Below are 19,604 nucleotides of genomic sequence, written 5' to 3'. Positions count from 1 at the left end.
CCAACTCGAATTACCATAGGTGTGGGACAGTCCCCATCAGAAGGGCAGCCAGAATAGTCTGTACCACCCTCTTCTGTCCCTGTCATGGGTAAGCAAAAGGGAGTGGCTAGAAAGCGATGCATTTTGGCAATCCTCAGCTGTCAGATGGTCTCTGGAGACCACAGCCAACTGGTGCAGGTTAGACCAGCCTCTGGACTGTTCTGTTTTGTGATTGCATCAAGATTGGGCTTGGAGTGAAGCAGCCAGGACTCTTTTATAATTTTTTTTTTTAATAGTCTGTGTACACCTCTCAAGGAAGATACAAAACTGCTTGTGTAAACTTTATTTCAAGTATTAAAAGAAATCATTTAATACAATCAGTTCAATGAAGTGCTACTTTATAAAGGAGAACAAAACAGCAAGGAAATAAACTTCCAAACTCATGAATAAATACACTGATCTCACTCATATTACACACACACACCCTACCCTTTGCATTTGCACACTTTGGCCCTGGTCACAACCAGTAAAGTTAACAGAAATTCCACTTGCAGGATTGGTCTCCACTATATTGGGGCTAAATCATGCATTTCTTACATAGACAAACTGGGTATAGGGTATGTCTACACTACAAAGGCTACAGTGGCACAGCTACAGCGCTGTAGGCTAGACACTTACTACAGCAACAGAAGGGGCTTTTCTGTCACTGTAGTAAATCAACCCCCTCAAGAGGTGGTAGGTCCATGGAAGAATTCTACAGTGCAGGTAAGGTCAACTTAAACAGATCGCATGGCACATGAAATTTTTCACAGCCTTGAGCAATGAAGCTATATCAATGTAAGTTTTAGGTGTAGAAAAGCCCTATTAGGCAAAACTCCTGGGGATGCTTAAGTAAGAATTGCAGGATTTGGTCATTAGTCTGTAAGCAGTTTAGCTGCTATGCCTGTATGTAGATACAGAGTCCGACTGTCTTTGGAAACTGGTGTAACTCAAGAATCAGCAGTAACTCTGTTGAAAACACAGCTATGCTAATGTCATTTCTCACACTGGTAAGCCAGGACTCAGGAGTCACGCTATTGAAATCAAGACTATATTAGTGCAAAACTGGGATAAGAGGAGAATCAGGCTCATAATATTCTATATAAAAGAGTCCAGGATTGTCACTCAGTCTGTATGTCACTCTGAAGCCTAGAATGTCTGTTGAGTCAATGTGAAGTGATAGAAACAGCTACAAGCAGGGCTGAAAGCACTTTTTGTTTAGAATATCAACAGGTTGAATCATCACTGGGATTAGTTCTTGATTACCATCCAATTTTTAAGTTGTCAGCCACATGTCTTTATAAATTACACCCGTGTGACAGCATGGGCTTTCAGCTACTAGTAGATACATAATACAACACAAAATTGTATTGTGCTGAATTGGGGTAGTCAAGCACTTACAGAAGTGATCTAAAATGTCCTAGGCTAATTAAGCTTTGCACAGTTTGACTGTAATAGTACCTAGAAATAATGAAATACAAATGCTGAATTTTATAACCAAAATACAACACGCTTACGAGTGCACTGGGCTGGATTCTTGAGAGTAGTTACAGATCAAAATTTTTGCTTTATAGAACATTAATGAATGTATTTCCAGTTCTTTCTGTTAGGCCTGCTACAAGTTAGCCCTTATCTGGTCATGAATAGTGAGTAAGAAGTCTTCCACCCTCTTGAATGCCCTGATAAATTATGCACCCGTAATGCAGATGTGGTGCTGGAACTGCTGTGTGTTACTAACTTCCAATTCTAGAGACCTGAGGTTAAAACGCTATTCCCACTGATTTCAGTGGGAGGTTTGGGCCTGTGGAAGAAAAGGGAAATGAAATGGATTGCCTCATCTTCGTCCTATTTTGACACATCACAAAAACTACTGTACAAACTTTTCAGTAATTGAGAAGAGCTACTTCAAGTAAATGTGTTGCAAGGCAAAGCAAAAGGAAAAAGTACAGTAAATGCAGCTGCCTAATAATTACAATCATTGCATTGTATCAGCAGTAAAAGTTTTTGCTGACTGTATCCCTGTTAGTCACATTGCTGAAAGGCATTACATCAAAATGTATTTTAAAAAGGGATGAAATCCTGTCCCAACTAAAGTCAATGGCAAAATACCCCTTAATTTCACCAGGGTCAGGATTTCACCAAAAGTCAAATTATACATTATATCATCATTAAAAACTCTAGGCAGTCATATTCTTTCAAAAAGCAAACTAATTCAGGGCCTATCCAAAATCTTTCCACTGACTTCAGTGTGCTTTGGAACAGATTCTTCAGGAATAAGTGAAGCTGAACAAGGGAGCAGGAGATAAATCAATGTTTTAACTGTGCCCTCCAAAACAGACTTACTTTAACTGATGTGTGCAGTGCCTAAATAATACTGCACCTTCACTATGTAAATCCTACAAGGTACAGATGATACTGCATACACTTCTTTATGCCCGTTTGCAATAATGTTTCCCTGTTATTTTGTCACGTTTCTAAAGGACAAACAATTTTTTCTACCAAGAGTTTGGTTACACAAGCACACATCTGTCAAGCTCAAGATCAAAAGATTATTTCATCTTTTAATTGTATTGTAATCTGACCAAGAGAAGAAAATTATGATAAATCAAATCTTTTATTTACCCAGCTGTTATCACAGAGCCCACAACGTTTTGTAGAAGTCATTTCTTTCAAATATATGGCCAAAAGTATTGCTCAGTTTTTTTAAATAAACCAAATTTGTTTCAAATTTATAAGTGCAATCAAGTTGCGGTCTCTGGAGGTAAAATGTATTTCTCTGTAGCAGGTATTAAAATGAGATCCAGGACCATTATAATGTAATTGAATTGAAATCTGTCAGATTAATAGGCCAATTCTACAGAGGTAACATAGGATAAATCACTGTAAAGTAAACTAAGCATTTTGGCTTTCTGCCACTTGCAATGCACAACATGAGTTTAATTATGAAACTTGCAACAAATAAATTTATTTACAGATAGCTATCCTGTACTATGGGATAGATGTTCAATCAAAAAAATAGACTTGCTCAAATGGAGAAAATGTACCAGTAAAAACAGGGGTATAATTGTAAATCAATGTTTTGGTCTCTTCACCCGTATTAGGAAAATGGTGCAGGCTCTTCCGGGCTGTAAAACATTTTAAAAGAACAGATTACTTCACTGTCATCATCCATGATAGTATCTTTCTTGGTGAAATCACTTATTCTATATAGGATTATAGTAAGCAGTACTGTAATAATTTAAATTTGTGGGGAATATTATGGAGCTAGCTTTTCCAAAGATACTGGTAATAGGGATACTATATCATCATGGAAGAATGTTAGTTTTTAAGAGCAATCGCTGCTTCCAAAAACTTGATTCTTGCAGCCCTGGAGACCCATACAACACCAGAACTAATACACTGCAATACTAGACTATTAGATATTAAAATGTTGGGAAAAATTGTATTTGCAAGGAAAACAAAATCCTACTAATTCAGTTTTTTCCATCTGGAACTAGGCATACGTTAAAATTAACATGAAGTCATAACAAATATCATTGATGAAAAGTATTTTGTTTCAGCAGACTGGACTGGTTGTTAAATACTCATAGAAGCCGAGTATAAGTCTCCACTGGTCAGCAAATATTTTGCGTTTCTTTCCCCACATTTTATTTTTATGGTTAGGAGAAAATAGGCACGATGGATTCTGATATATGTAAAAAATGTTCAGGAGGCAGTGTTGGCCTACACAGCATTGTTGTCAATCTGTTCTGAGGACCCTTCCTGGGCTGCAGAGATTTTTTTAGCCAGCTGGAGTAATGGCTGTAGAGATATACTGAGAGGATTAACTACTGTACCTTAAGGGACTAACACAGAAGAGTTTGTGGCATGGCACAAGAGACAGAGTAACACAGCTAGACACTGCAAGAGGAAAGTGTATTGGTCTTTCTCTGAGCCTGGAGACCGTTTCCTACTTACTTTTGTCAATCCCTCTACTGTAATTACCCCAAATAAAACAAAAAACTCAGAAAGCTTCTGGAAATAAAATCTTCCATTCATTATCTCATTCTACCTACTTTGCCCAAGGCAGAGTGAGACTGGGATGTGAATAAGAGCTTTGAGTTCACCTAGAGTGCAGCCTTAACAATTCTAAAGGTTCATCAGTTTTTGGTGTCTGCTCAAACGTTTATATCAAATTAAAAATCGACACTCTCCTCCTGGCAAATTACTCTCTACTAAAAGAGAGTATGCTTCCATCAGAATGCTTGGCTTTTGTTGTTACTTTTGCTTAACCATTCTATTTACAATGTCCCTCATTTTAATAAGCCTTTATAGCTTGCATAGTATGTGCTCTTAGATCATAGGTATAGTATTTTGACACTTTGAAAGGGGCCTTTTTCCCTCTCAAAGAATATTCTACTGTTTTATCTCTCTGAAACTAAATTTTATGAATATAAATGAAAAAAGAACTATTTACCTTCATTCACTAAGAAGTCAGCTACGTAATATGCAACTTTCATAGCTGATGCAGAATGTGGTATGCCTGATGAGTTCTTCCATTCAAAAGGATTTTTCTCTGGATGCCACTGGACACCATAAATTGGGTATTTATGTGCTGTGTAAACAAATTTTCCATCAATGCATGTAACATTTAGGCCTTCACTTAAATTATGGCATGCACAATTTTATTACAATGAACACATTATTAGAGATCTCACTATATCTCACATATAATTCATGACTTCTATAATGGGACCAAAAAGCCTTAAACAGCTTGTAAAATGTATTCCCACCTAAAACTTCACATACAAGATTTCAGCCCAAGACAATAATGTTTATGTTTAAAAAATAGTTTGGTCAATTTACATTATAAGAAATTAAAAGTTATAGTGAGATGCTAAATGAAAAATTCTATGCAAACAAATTTCTGCAGGTCACTGTTCACCATTGTAATCTGATTGCTTTAGCTGCAATATTTAAAAAAAAATGAAAAATAAATGATTTCATTATAAAAAATAAGAGTACTAAAAGTAGTGTTATTAATTGCAGTTATGATCTAACTTCAGTACCATACACTTACTGTATAGCTTCTAGCAGAAAAATGACAAAATCCTCTCTCTAACATATTCTAATGCAGTGGTGGGCAACCTGCGGCCCACAGGCAGCCCGTCAGGGTAATCTGCTGGCGGCCCACGAGACAGTTTTTTCACATTGACCGTCCGTGGGCATGGCCGCCCGCAGCTCCCACGGTTTGCCATTCCTGGGCTGCTGCTTCCTGCGGTTCCTATTGGCTAGGAACAGCGAACCGCGGCCACTGGGAGCTGCGGGCAGCCGTGTCTGCGGACGGTCAATGTAAACAAACTGTCTCGCGGCTCGCCGGGGATTACCCAGATGGGCCGCATGCAGCCCATGGGCTGCAGGTTGCCCACTACTGCTCTAATGAATCAAAACAGATGTTTCTGGACTTAAATATGCCAGGTAAAGGCACAGGTTATGCAGGAATCTTTTGGAAGACAGCAATTACCAGAAGTGTGGCCAAAGAAATGGGGGATACTGTTGGCACGTCACTAGCATAAATGGCTCTCCCTGTACTAGAGGCATGGATAAAGAGAGCAACATGGAGAGGCAGTATCTGTAGACAGCCAGCAGTGGAAGTGAAGACTATACATGTTTCCACTGAGGAGGGGTTTAAATTACAGAAACTGGAGTGGTGTTTCCATGTCTTGTCCCATAGATCTGAAAATATTTCATTTGGTAAAGTGTGCTAACATATCTAGGTGTGGAGTAGTGGAGTGAAAGAGAGAACAATCATACTCTGAAAAATGCATATCTGAAGTGCAGAGGTATAAGTTATCTTCGACAAAACATATTCTAATCAACCAGAAGGCAGGCAGTGCAGACACTTAACTCCTTATCCTAACATTAAAATTAGTAACACCACCGCCGCACTCACTGAGGTCTTTCACACAAAAAACAAGCAAACCCTCCCCCCTTCCCTCCCAAAAAATAACCCCACAAAACCCTATCACGGTTTACATGTTACACTGATAACTACCTTCCATTGTCGATATAAACTCCACGTCTGCATGGGTGTTAGTTGTCAGAATCTTATAGAAATTGCGTAGCTTCTCATTCTGTGTGAAATTCTGCATTAAAAAGTGACAGAAAAAATGTTTTATTTCTAGATTTAACAGAGTAAACTCATTTTGGTTCACTAAATCAAATGATCAAATACCTGCATGGAGAGGCTCCAGTGATGAAAGTGTGCTGTCAAAGACTCAGTGGCAAGTTTTCGCAACAAGAAGTCTGGAAAATTCTTGAACATCCTGCTGTCTTGTGCAGCTTGTACGGAAAAGACAAAGGAATATTCTCACTACCAGGCTGTCATAGGAACATCATTATTAGGATGGGGATAAATGTGATGAAGTACTGGCTGAATTCATTTTAATTCCTTTTGATTCTGTTCTTTCATTGAATTTTACTAATCAATAATACAATACAAACATGCCCCAGGGATAAATCTATAATACAGCTATGGCAGAGTGAAGTCTAGCAATTCTCCCTAGGCCATATGCTGCAGCCCTGACCCACTAAGGGCCCCATTCTGCCTCCTTTGCTCACACTCATTAGAACCATGTTCTACCATTAATTTCAATGGTGTGGTGAGGTACTACTCTGTGTAGTTAGGAATGGCAGAATTTTTCAAAATAAGGCAAGGCAACAGAATTTAGTCCATTGATTAATTACTGCAATCAATGGAAGAAATCCTGCTTATTGCTACTAGAGAAAACATAAAAAGCATCATTCAGAGCCAGCTTCTGCCACTCTTATGCTGAGTTGCATCTCATTTTGCAAGTAGTCCCACTGATTTCAATACTATGTATCAGGGATCGGCAATCTTTGACATGCAGCCCACCAGGGTAAGCCCCCTGGCAGGCCGGGCCCATTTGTTTATAGGCTGCGTCTGCAGGTTCAGCTGATCGCGGCTCCCACTGGCTGCCGTTCGCCATCCCAGGCCAATGGGGGCTGTGGGAAGGGTGGCCAGCACATCCCTCAGCCTGCACCATTTCCTGCTGCCCCCACTGGTCTGGAGCGGTAAACCGTGGCCAGTGGGAGCCGCGAACGGCTGAACCTGCAGACGTGGCAGGTAATCAAACAAGCCTGGCCCGCTGGACTTACCCTGATGGGCTGCGGGCCAAAGGCTGCCGATCCCTGCTATATATTATAGTATACAAGGATCCAGAGCTCATTACAGAGTTAGGGGACTGGATCAAAATTATGGATCTAGGACCAAATTTTCCCAAAGTTCATAGCTTTTCAGATCCATAATTTTGGTCAGGCCTTTCTCTATTTACCCATGACCTGCAAATAGTTTGCTCTCAAACCTCTAATTTTTCAGTCATAGAATTTTATTGGCTTTCTTACAGAAGTAACAATATCAATATTATAAAAACATTTCAAATCTTCAACCATAAATATTGGTTTATTACAAGAAAAAAAAATCTGTGAATCCAAATGACATTAGCAGTGTAACAGGATTGTTCACCTGTAGTAAAGTTCAGTGGGAAAGCAATATCCTCAGTATTAGTCCAAGTCAATAAAATCTCCCCGCTGGTGAGGTATGTAAGCTCTTCATATCCCAGACATGTTCCCCATACAGGAAAATAGTCTCCTTTATCATTAGCCTTTAAAATAAGAAACAAAAAAATGAAGAAATGGATCAACACATACAGTAATTTACGTACAAGTTAAAAAACTGGAAATTCCCTTTACTTCTATAGGACTTTTTCTGTAACATCTAGCCCTTGTACATGCTTGACATTTGCATAGCCAGCAATTTTATGCCCTGGGTTCCTGTAGGAGAAATTTGGACATAAGAACGGCCACACTGGGTCAGACCAAAGGTCCATCCAGCCCAGTATCCTGTCCACCGACAGTGGCCAATGCCAGGTGCCCCAGAGGGACTGAATCTAACAGGTAATGATCTAGTGATCTCTCTCCTGCTATCCATCTCCACCCTCTGACAGACAGAGGCTAGGGACACTATTCCTTACCCATCCTGGCTAATAGCCATTAATGGACTTAAACTGGATAAATTCATGGAGGTTCTTTTAAATCCTGTTAAAGTCCTAGCCTTCAGAACCTCCTCAGGCAAGGAGTTCCACAGGTTGACTGTGCACTGAGTGAAGAACTTCCTTTTATTTGTTTTAAGCCTGCTGCCCATTAATTTCATTTGGTGGCCCCTAGTTCTTATATTATGGGAACAAGTAAATAACTTCTCTTTATTCACTTTCTCCACACCACTCGTGATTTTATATATCTCTACCATATCCCCCCCAGTCTCCTCTTTTCCAAGCTGAAAAGTCCTCGCCTCTTTAATCGCTCCTCATACGGGACCCATTCCAAACCCCTAATCATTTTAGTTGCCCTTTTCTGAAACTTTTCTAATGCCAGTATATCTTTTTTGAGATGAGAAGACCACATCTGTATGCAGTATTCAAGATGTGGGTGTACCATGGATTTATATAAGGGCAATAAGATATTCTCCGTCTTATTCTCTATCCCTTTTTTAATGATTCCTAACATCCCATTCGCTTTTTTTGACTGCCACTGCTCACTGTGTGGACTTCTTCAGAGAACTATCCACAATGACTCCAAGATCTTTCTCCTGATTAGTTGTAGCTAAATTAGCCCCCATCATATTATATGTATAGTTGGGGTTATTTTTTCCAATGTGCATTACTTTACATTTATCCACATTAAATTTCATTTGCCATTTTGTTGCCCTATCACTTAGTTTTGTGAGATCTTTTTGAAGTTCTTCACAGTCTGCTTTTGTCTTGACTATCTTGAGCAGTTTAGTATCTGCAAACTTTGCCACCTCACTGTTTATCCCTTTCTCTAGATCATTTATGAATAAGTTGAATAGGATTGGTCCTTGGACTGACCCTTGGGGAACACCACTAGTTACCCCTCTCCATTCTGAAAATTTACCATTTATTCCTACCCTTTGTTCCCTGTCTTTTAACCAGTTCTCAATCCATGAAAGGATATTCCCTCTTATCCCACGAAAACTTAATTTATGTAAGAGCCTTTGGTGAGGGACCTTGTCAAAGGCTTTGTGGAAATCTAAGTACACTATGTCCACTGGATCCTCCTTGTCCACATGTTTGTTGACACCCTCAAAGAACTCTAATAGATTAGTAAGACATGATCTCCCTTTACGGAAACCACGTTGACTTTTGCGCAACAATTTATGTTCTTCTATGTGTCTGACAATTTTATTCTTTACTGTTGTTTCAACTAATTTGCCCAGTACTGACGTGAGACTTACCCGTCTGTAATTGCCAGGATCACCTCTAGAGCCCTTCTTAAATATTGGTGTTACATTAGCTATCTTCCAGTCATTAGGTACAGTAGCTGATTTAAAGGACAGGTTACAAACCATAGTTAATAGTTCCGCAATTTCACATTTGAGTTCTTTCAAAACTCTTGGATGAATGCCATCTGGTTCCGGAGACTTGTTACTGTTAAGTTTCTCAATTAATTCCAAAATCTCCTCTAGTTGCACTTCAATCTGTGACAATTCCTCAGATTTGTCACCTACAAAAAGATGGCTCAGGTTTGGGAATCTCCCTCACATCTTCAGCTGTGAAGACTGAAGCAAAGAATTCATTTAGTTTCTCTACGATGACTTTATTGTCTTTAAGTGCTCCTTTTGTATCTCGATCATCCAGGGGCCCCATTTGTTGTTTAGCAGGCTTCCTGCTTCTGATGTACTTAAAAAACATTTTGTTATTATCATTTGAGTTTTTGTTCTTCAAACTCCTTTTTGGCTTTTCTTATTACATTTTTACATTTAATTTTACAATTAATTTTACATTTAATTTTTATGCTCCTTTCTATTTACCTCACTAGGATTTGACTTCCACTTTTAAAAAGATGCCTTTTTATCTCTCACTGCTTCTTTTACATGGTTGTTAAGCCACCGTGGCTCTTTTTTAGTTCTTTTACTGTGTTTTTTAATTTGGGGTATACGTTTAAGCTGAGCTTCTATTACGGTGTCTTTGAAAAGCGTCCATGCAGTTTGCAGGGATTTCACTCTAGTCACTATACCTTTTAATTTCTGTTTAACTAACCTCCTCATTTTTGCATAGTTCCCCTTTCTGAAATCAAATGCCACAGTGTTGGGCTGTCGAGGTGTTCTTCCCACAACAGGAATGTTAAATGTTATTATATTATGGTCACTATTTCCAAGTGGTCCTGTTACAGTTACCTCTTGAACCAGATCCTGCGCTCCATTCAGAACTAGATCGAGCGTTACCTCTCCCCTTGTGGATTCCTGTACCAGCTGCTCCAAGAAGCAGCCATTTAAAGTATCGAGAAATTTTGTCTCTGCATTTCATCCTGAGGTGACATACTGAAATCCCCCACTATTATTGAGTTTTTTATTTTGATAGCCTCTCTAATCTCCCTTAGCATTTCATTGTCACTATCACTGTCCTGATCAGGTGTTCGATAATAGATCCCTACTGTTATATTCTTATTAGAGCATGGAATTACTATCCAGAGAGATTCTATGGAACATGTGGATTCATTTAAGATTTTTATTTCATTTGATTCTACATTTTCTTTCACATATAGTGCCCCCCGCCCCTCCCCGGCATGACCTGTTCTGTCCTTCCGATATATTTTGTACCCTGGAATTATTGTGTCCCACTGATTGTCCTCACTCCACCAGGCTTCTGTGATGCCTGTTATATCAATATCCTCCTTTAACACGAGGCACTCTAGTTCACCCATCTTATTATTTAAACTTCTAGCATTTGTGTACAGCACTTTAAAAACCTGTCACTGTTTATTTGTCTGCCCTTTTCTGATGAATCAGATTCTTTATGTGAATATTTCTCATCTGAACTGGCCCATACTTTATCCTCTTCCATCCTCTCCTCTGACTAAAACCTAGAGAATCTCTATCAATAGATTCTCCTCTAAGAGAAGTCTCTGTCCGATCCACGTGCGCCTGTGCAGCAATCAGCTTTCCCCCATTTCTAAGTTTAAAGCTCTGCAACCTTTTTAATGTTAAACAACACAAAACAGAAAAAGTGTCAGTGTTATCTTAAAAACAATGAAACCAATGTGAAACTTGAGTTAAAGGCAAAATTAGGAGGAGAAGGAAAGAAGAGCTAAGGAAAAGCAGAATGAAACCTTCAACTTAAAGAAGCACATAAAGCTCTAAAGAGAGACAATCCGGACAGCAATCAGGTGGCATTTCTATACCATAAGCATGGTTTAAAAGCTCCGTTGCACCAGAACATTATTTTTTTGTGATGGCTGAGTGCATTTTCTTAATTTCTTTCTAAAACAAATTTCTGAGTTGTGACCCAACTTGAGAAGTTATTACTCAAAAGCTATTTTTCTGGAAAGATCTAAGTAACTGAAACTCGGGGCTTAGAAAGAAAGTGCCACCTCCACCTTAACTATATCCCTGATACTGTGACTGTAAAAACACACAGATATTTACTCCTATAGTAAACTACTAAGCTTTACAAAGAAGCTCCAAAAGCATTACAGTATCTTTCTAGCCATCTGCAATGTAAGTGCTAGATAAGTGAGGCTTGCTACTCCTCTCACTTACTCTGATGCAAATGAGGAGTAACTAATGTCAAAGGAGTTACATCAGTTTAAGTGAAATTATAATCCAGCCATTAACATATACTCCCCTTACTTTTGCTGAGCCTAAAAATGCAGCCTAGAGATTAACCACATATTTAACAGCATTAAAGTCTGTAATTTATAATTTATAAGCTGAGGAAAAAATCTTCGATAAAATCCTTGCCTAACTTAAGTCAATAGCAAAACTCCCATTGACTCCCATAGGATTTCACCCCTTGTGTGTACATGTAACTTAAAAACAGTCACACCAAGTAACTCTTTATTTTGAATTTGATGAGGGAAAGTGGGAAGAGACACTGATGTGAATTTAAAAGAACAACAGAAATTCCAATCATCTTCATACATGCAAACATCACCTTGACTTCTATAACTCACATTGCACTTATAAAATGTATCAGTATTTTATAGTGCTAATTAAATCTCAAAGGATGCAGTTCAGAGCACACAATTTCAGGAGTAAAACAGAGAAAAGCATGCCAGGAAAGGACATCTATAAAGAACTGGAAATTACTTTATAAATTTTCAATTATCTTGATTACATACAGCAAGACAAATAAGATTTTTCCTCAAACTCTGTATATGAAGCGATGACAAGCAATTTACTGAGTTGCTGTGAAATGTTTGTGCAATTTCATCATACTGTTTACTGTAATGGTGCCCCCACTAGACGTTGTGGCCCCAATCCTCCACACTTACTTACATGCTTAACTTAATGCATTGTGCGTAGTTTAATTGAGGTAAATGGGACTACTTATACTGCATAAAGGTAAGCACGTCTTTGCAATATCAGGGGCTATGATACCCAGATGACAATGCCCATGAATAAAGATGGGTGCTCAAGGTGAAACACTTTAAAGGGGCCTGATTTTCAGAAAGTGCTAAGCACTCATCCAGACCCCTGAAAATCTTGGCCTCAGTTAGTATTGAGCATAACATATGAGCACCACCTCTGCTTCCTAAAAAATACACAATCTTTCTTAGTATCTAGTGTAAGTGTTGGCAATAAGGTGATTAAGCTAAATTTTACAAGTAATGTTGTACAAATAAAGAAATTAACAGTTGACTTCACTTAAATTATTTAGCGATGGGCCTCAAACCTTAAAGTTCAGATTCTAATTTTCTGGAGGTGTTCATTTGAGACCTGCATCTAATGCTATTAGATGATTTGTTAAACACACATACCAGTAGTCAGTTGATTATTAACAGGCCAACAGGAATATACTGCACTTCAGTTGCAGATGTCCAAATATAAGTCTCCCATGATTTTGGTCCCTGAACACTGACAATAACCAGAACAGTTTTTCCTTTAAGTAGTTACCTTTAGTGCCTTGTTGTAAAATATCCTAGCAATCCTGGAATATTCTGAAGTCTTAAGATCAACACCACCTCCTGGGAAAAGCACCCTGAAAAACAACAAAATATTATTATATGTAAATAACTATAGGTCTAGGCATAATACAATATGTAAACATGGATGGGGCGATAAGAACCCTGAGACCTAAACTCACTGGAGGCAAACACCAAACCATATGCTCACAATGTCTATGTGCTACAGTAAATTCAAATACTTAAAAAAAAAAAACAGGGGGGGGGGTTGCTGCTGAGAGTAACTAAAGATAATATTTTCAGAGTGAGAAGAACCTGAAGCTAAAACATACAAGCCTTCCAAGATAAAAGGCCATAATTAGCATTCTGATCCGAAGCTTCCATATTATGATTCAATGAATGCCGTTACTTTCTTTTACTGATATTATTCATTATTTATATAAAGTCAGCTTCTCACAGTCCTTACTTAACAGAACAGAGCAGCAAGATAGGGGATGGTCCACCCTTACTCACTTGTGCAGCCCTCCTCATATTGTGACTCTGATCACAGATGAGTTGGAATGAAAGGTAAACAGCAGTTACTTGAACACTACTCCCGTTTGCAAGTATTTGGGTGGCAAGAGGATAAAGAGTGGGAAAAGACTTGACTCTGTCCCCTCCAATAGCCAGCCAGATAGGCCCATTTGCTCAGGGCAGAAGATGAAGTTACAGTAGAACCTCAGAATTACAAACACCAGAGTTACGAACTGATCAGTCAGTCAATCACACACCTCATTTGAAACCGTAAATACATAATCAGTTAGCAGCAGAGACAACAAAAACAATAAAACAGTAAATATAGTACAGTACTGTGTTAAATGTAAACTACTAAAAATATAAAGGGAAAGTTTAAAAAAAGAGGTTTAACAAAGTAAAGAAACTGTTTGTGTTTGTTTCATTTAAATTAAGATGGTTAAAAGCAGCATTTTTCTTCCACATAGTGAAGCTTCAAAACTGTATTAAGTCAATGTCCAGTTGTAAACTTTTGAAAGAACAACCATAGCATTTTGTTCAGAGTTACTAACATTTCAGAGTCACGAACAATCTCCAATCCAAGGCATTTATAACTCTAAGGTTCTACTGCACCATCTAGCCCAAAATGCAAGTGTGTTTGGCATTCTACAGAACATAAAGACATTGTCCTTCTCACAAAGAGTCTAATCTAAGGACCTAGCAGTGCCACCTTTATTCACATTGAGTCACATCTTACTCCACAAGAAATCCCATGGAAACTATTCATGGAGTAAAATATCATTCAACCTAAGTAACGGTGGCAGAATCAGGCCCTCAGCTGAAACAATATCATAAGGGGTGAACTGAGTGGAGCAAGGAACCTGGGAGAAAAAGTTTCAAGAAGAAAGTGCGGGAGTAAGAGGGGAAGACAGGAAGAAGGGTAGAGGAACCATGGAGAGAACTGGAAGAGGAGACGGAGAAGGAGTAAGGAGGGAAACAGTGAGTAGGCAAGCAGCAAGGGCTGTGAAATAGCTTTGACAAAATGAAGGCCATCACTGAAAGGGGATATAGACAACATGAGAAAAGTGAAAGTGGGCTGCTGGCTTCCATTCAAATGCTGCTCCTATCAGCCTGCTCATAGGCAGAAAGGGGTGTCAAAATAAGTACAGCTGTCAAGCGATTAAAAAAAATCAGATTAATCTCGTGATTGCTCACACTGCTAAACAATAATAGAATACCATTTATTTAAATATTTTTGGATGTTTTCTACATTTTCAAGTATACAGATTTCAATTATAACAGAATACAAAGTGTACAGTGCTCACTTTATATTTATTTTTATTACAAATATTTGCACTGTAAAAAAAATGTATTTTTTTCAATTCACCTCATACAAGTACTGTAGTGTAATCTCTTTATCATAATAGTTGAACTTACAAATGTAAAATTACAAAGAAACTGCATTCAAAAATAAAGCAATGTAAAACTTTAGAGCCTACAAGTCCAATCAGTCCTACTTCTTGTTCAGCCAATCACTCAGACAAACAAGTTTGTTTAAATTTGCAGACGATAACGCTGCCCGCTTCTTGTTTACAATGTCACCTGAAAGAGAGAGCAGGGAATCGCATGGCACTGTTGTAGCCAGTGTTGCAAGATATTTACATGTCAGATGTGCTAAAGCTTCATATATCAGGGGGTAGCCGTGTTACTTTGTATCCACAAAAACAACAAGGAGTCCGGTGGCACCTTAAAGACTAACAGATTTATTTGGGCATAAGCTGTCATGGGTAAAAAACTACTTCTTCAATTGCATCTGAAGAAGTGGTTTTTTACCCACGAAAGTTTATGCCCAAATAAATCTGTTAGTCTTTAAGGTGTCACCAGACTCCTTGTTGTTTTTAAAGCTTCATATGTTGATGCTGCAACTGGGGGAGGGTCGGACACAGCCCCAGCCACTCCTTGCAGGGGAAAGGGAAGTCCCGTCTTCTCCTGCCTCCAGCCCAGCCAGGATTAACAGCTGATGCTGGCTCAGGATAGGAGCCACTGGCTTGGGTGTCCCCAGCCCTGCAGTGATTTACCTCTCTGACGGCTGCATGAAACAATGAACCTGCGCAGCTAGGGACTGGTACGTGATTACTCTTGCAGATTCCCTTTGCTTCCCTATCAGAAAAGCCATTTTTCTGGGGGGAAGCAAAGAAATCTGCGGGGAACATGAATTCTGTCAATGCGCAGTGCTGCAGATTTCCTCCAGGAGTAATATGTCCCTTCATCTTTAATCACCATTCTAGAGGACATATGTCCATGCTGATGACAGGTTCTGCTTGATAACGATCCAAAGCAATGCGGACCACTGCATATTCATTTTCATCATCTCAGTCAGATGCCACCAGCAGAAGGTTGATTTTCTTTTTTGGTGGTTTGGGTTCTGTAGTTTCCCTCATCAGAGCGTTACTCTGTTAAGACTTCTGAAAGCATGTTCCACACCTCATCCCTCTCAGGTTTTGGAAGGCACTTGAGATTCTTGAACCTTGGGTTGAGTGCGGTAGCTATCTTTAGAAAGTCCACATTGGTACCTTTTATGCATTTTGTCAAATTTGCAGTGAAAGTGTTCTAAAAACAATCATCATCATCTGAGACTGCTATAACATGAAATATATGGCAGAATGTGAGTAAAACACAGAGCAGGAGACATACAATTCTCCCCCAAGGAATCCAGTCACAAATTTAATTAACACCTTATTTTTTTTAACAAGTGTCATCAGCATGGAAGCATGTCCTCTAGATTGATTGCTGAAGTATGAAGGGGCATACGAATCTTTAGCGCATCTGGCACAAATATCTTGCGACACCGCCTACAACAGTGCCATGCGAATGCATGTTCTTTCAGGTGATATAATTAAGAAGTGGGCAGCATTGTCTCCTGTAAATGTAAACAAACTTGTTTCTCTTAGTGATTGGCCGAACAAGAAGTAGGATTGAGTGGACTTGTAGGCTCTAAAGTTTTATGTTGTATAGAGTGCAGTTATGGAACAAAAAAAAGTTGCACTCTCATGATAAAGAGATTGTACTACAGCACTTGTCTGAAATTAACTGAAAAATACTATTTCTTTTATCATTTTTACAGTGCAAATATTTGTAATAAAAATATAAAAAGTGAGCACTGTACATTTTGTATTCTGTGTTGTCATTGAAATCAATATATCTGAAAATGTAGAAAAACATCCAAAATATATAACAAATTTCAATTGGTATTCTATTGTTTAACAGTGCAGTTAAAACTGTGATTAATCACAATTAATTTTTTTTAATCACGATTAATGCACACACCTGCAAGAAAGAAGATTACATTTGCATTCCCTACTTAGAAAAATGAAGTATCTGAGTCTGGAATCACTAAAGCCAAAACCAAGCACTTAACAGTAAAACAACAGTGGCTTTGATAACATCTGTTTTAGAGAGACATTGTGTTAATGGACATTTCAACAGGAAACTGATGCTCAAAGCTTACCCATTAATAGACTGGAAAATCTTATCATACTCTTCTTCTGAACGATTTAGTCTGAAATCCCAACAAAGATAGTTACAGGTATGTCTAAAACGTCATCACATTTTACTATTAAAATACCAAAGATACTTAATACAAGCCATCTGCAATGGGCATGGAAAGTTTATAAAAACATGTATGAAAACTAAGGAAGGGAGTAATTCTAGGTCACTAGAGGCCAAAATCTGCCCCCCCCTCACTGCTATCAATGGTAGTTTACTCTTCTAGTAGTCTATGAAGAGTGTGCGACTACAAAACATGGAATAACTGGCTAGGTGGCAGCAGTGTAAAAAAGGAGCTGAGGGTTACAGTGGACCAGAAATTGAATATGAGTCAACAATGTGATGCAGCTACAAAAAGCTAATATTCTGACGTGTATTAATAGGAGTGTCATATGTAAGTCACAGGAGGTAATTGTCCTGCCTACTCAATGCTGGTGAGACCTCAGCTGGAGTACTGGGTCCAGTTCTGGGTGCCACACTTTAGGAGAGATACGGACAAATTGGTAAGAGTCCAAAGGACAGCAACAAAAATGATAGAAGGTTTAGAAAACCTGACCTATGAGGTTAGAAAAACTGAGTATGTCTACTACTGAGAAAAGAAGACTGAGTGGGGTGATCTAATAACAGTTTTCAAATATGCTAACGACTGTTATAGAGGACAATTGTTCTCCATGGCCACTGAAGGCAAAACAAGAAAGGACTGGCCTTAATCTACAGCAAGCAAGATTTAGGTTAGATATTAGGGAAAACTTTCTAACTATAAGGATAGTTAAGTGCTGAAATAGGCTTCCAACGGAGGTTGTGAAATCCCCATAATTGCAGGTTTTTAAGAACAGGTTGAATACACACCTGTCAGGGATGGTCTAGGTTTACCTGGTCCTGCCTCCGTGAGGGTGTGTGTGTGTGTGGTGGGGGGGGGGACTAGATGACCTCTTGAGGACGCTTCCAACCTTAAATTTCATAAATGGAATCTTACTCTTCAGGGAGTCAGACTGGGCGAGCTCAGGCCTCCTAGAGCAGGGGTGGGGAACCTCCAGCCCGCTGCTTCATTTTATCCGGCCCACAGCAAGTCCCCATGCCACAGGCCAGAAGCCCTGAGCCTCGGCAGCCACCCGCAGGGCCGGAGCCGTGAGCGCCGGCTCGCCCCCTTGTGGGGGGAGGGTTGCCAGGCCATTAAACGTCTGGTCGCCTCCGTGCAGCTCCCGGAAGCAACTGACATGTCCCTGAAGCCCCTAGGAGCAGGGGCAATTGGGGAAACTTTGCACGCTGCCCCTGCTCCCAGCACTGTTCTGCAGGTCCCATTGGCTGGGAACCGAGGCTAATGGGGCTATGGAGGCGGGCCTGCAGGCTCAGGCACAGCTCCCTGGCCCCTCCACCTAGGGGCCGGGACATGGCTAGGATGATTTAAGCCCTGGCTAGGATGATTTAACTGGGACTTGGTCCTGCTTTGAGCAGGGGGTTGGACTAGATGACCTTCTGGGGTCCCTTCCAACCCTGATATTCTATGATTCTATGATTCTATGGTGGCTGCTTCTGGGAGCAGTGCGGAGCCTACCTTAGTCCCTCTGCACCACCAACTGGGAGCCGCCTAAGGTAAGCGCTGCCCAGCGGAGTCCGCAACCCAAACCCTCTGCCCCAGGCCGGAACCCCCTCCTGCACCCTAACTCCTTCCCAGAGCCTGCCCTCCCACCCCAACCCCTTGCCCCAACCCTGAGCCCACTCCCACACTCCAAACCCCTTGGCCCTGGCCCAGGGCCCTCTCCTGCACCCCAAACCCCTCATCCCCAGCCCCACCCCAGAGCCCGCACCCCTGCCCCAGCCCAGAGCCTGGTCCCGCACTCTGAAGCCTTCATTTCTGGCCCCACCCTGGAGCCTAGAGGAAGCCCTGAGCCTCCACCCTCCCTCCCCTGCGAGGCTGTATGGCCCGTGACTGTTTTTTTCTGTGGGTCAGTGGCCCCTGATAGAAAAAAGGTTCCCCACCCCTGCGCTAGAGCCATGAACGTATGTGACAGTCTGCATGCAGATCTCACCCTTTTCACATAGAAGTGGGGACTCCACCAACTTCTTTATCCTATCTCCACACCTGTCAGCCTCAAAGAATTTAGAAAAGACAATATAGTCTGCGTGGCCCCTTACATCAATCCATGGGGCTTTGGGAACAACCCCTGCTGGTGTGTTTCCTTTGGAGCATGGTGTCAGAGCTGGTGCAGAGGTATAGGGCAGCCATGTGAGTATATGATTAAGAGTGATTTATAAACATGAGATCCTATTCCATTCTCACACTGACTTTATGGTTCACTGACTTCAGAATAGTTACTCCTGATTTACACATGTGTCAGCAAGGTCAGAATTGCCCCACCTGTTAAACACACCCTCTGACTATCACCTGCCACACTCAGTCCTAGCTTTCTCAATTTGCCCCATCCACCTTTTTAGCTAAGAGCCAGTCTCTGTGAACAAGGAGCATGTTTTGCCACAGGTTCTCAGACCAAAGTCCCAGGGAGATTCAGAAAGCTGGGGAAGACCAATTGGATCATCAAAACATTGGCTATGAAGAGTGATTACAT

General features: G+C 40.2%; 1 protein-coding gene across 2 annotated transcripts in view; it reads right to left on the bottom strand.

The window, feature by feature from the left end:
* Window positions 1-307: 307 nt before the first annotated feature.
* The window catches only part of GGH (gamma-glutamyl hydrolase), a 28,999-nt gene continuing 9,702 nt past the window's right edge, over window positions 308-19,604 (bottom strand). Inside the window, exons 4-10 of one of the 2 annotated variants that reach the window (XM_038389156.2) lie at window positions 17,000-17,050; window positions 12,992-13,076; window positions 7,544-7,682; window positions 6,233-6,339; window positions 6,053-6,143; window positions 4,475-4,612; window positions 308-3,143 (exon numbers count right to left, since the gene is read on the bottom strand). In XM_038389156.2, coding sequence (XP_038245084.1) covers window positions 3,022-3,143; window positions 4,475-4,612; window positions 6,053-6,143; window positions 6,233-6,339; window positions 7,544-7,682; window positions 12,992-13,076; window positions 17,000-17,050 — 733 coding nt within the window. In that variant the 3' untranslated portion in view covers window positions 308-3,021. The remainder of the gene's footprint in view (window positions 3,144-4,474; window positions 4,613-6,052; window positions 6,144-6,232; window positions 6,340-7,543; window positions 7,683-12,991; window positions 13,077-16,999; window positions 17,051-19,604) is intronic. The other variant, XM_043507803.1, reaches the window with a different exon arrangement.

Source organism: Dermochelys coriacea, chromosome 2 (genome assembly GCF_009764565.3).
Source record: "Dermochelys coriacea isolate rDerCor1 chromosome 2, rDerCor1.pri.v4, whole genome shotgun sequence".
Lineage (NCBI taxonomy): Eukaryota > Metazoa > Chordata > Testudines > Dermochelyidae > Dermochelys > Dermochelys coriacea.
The sequence above is the reverse complement of the archived record's forward strand: the minus strand, read 5'-3'. Positions and strand labels throughout refer to the sequence as shown.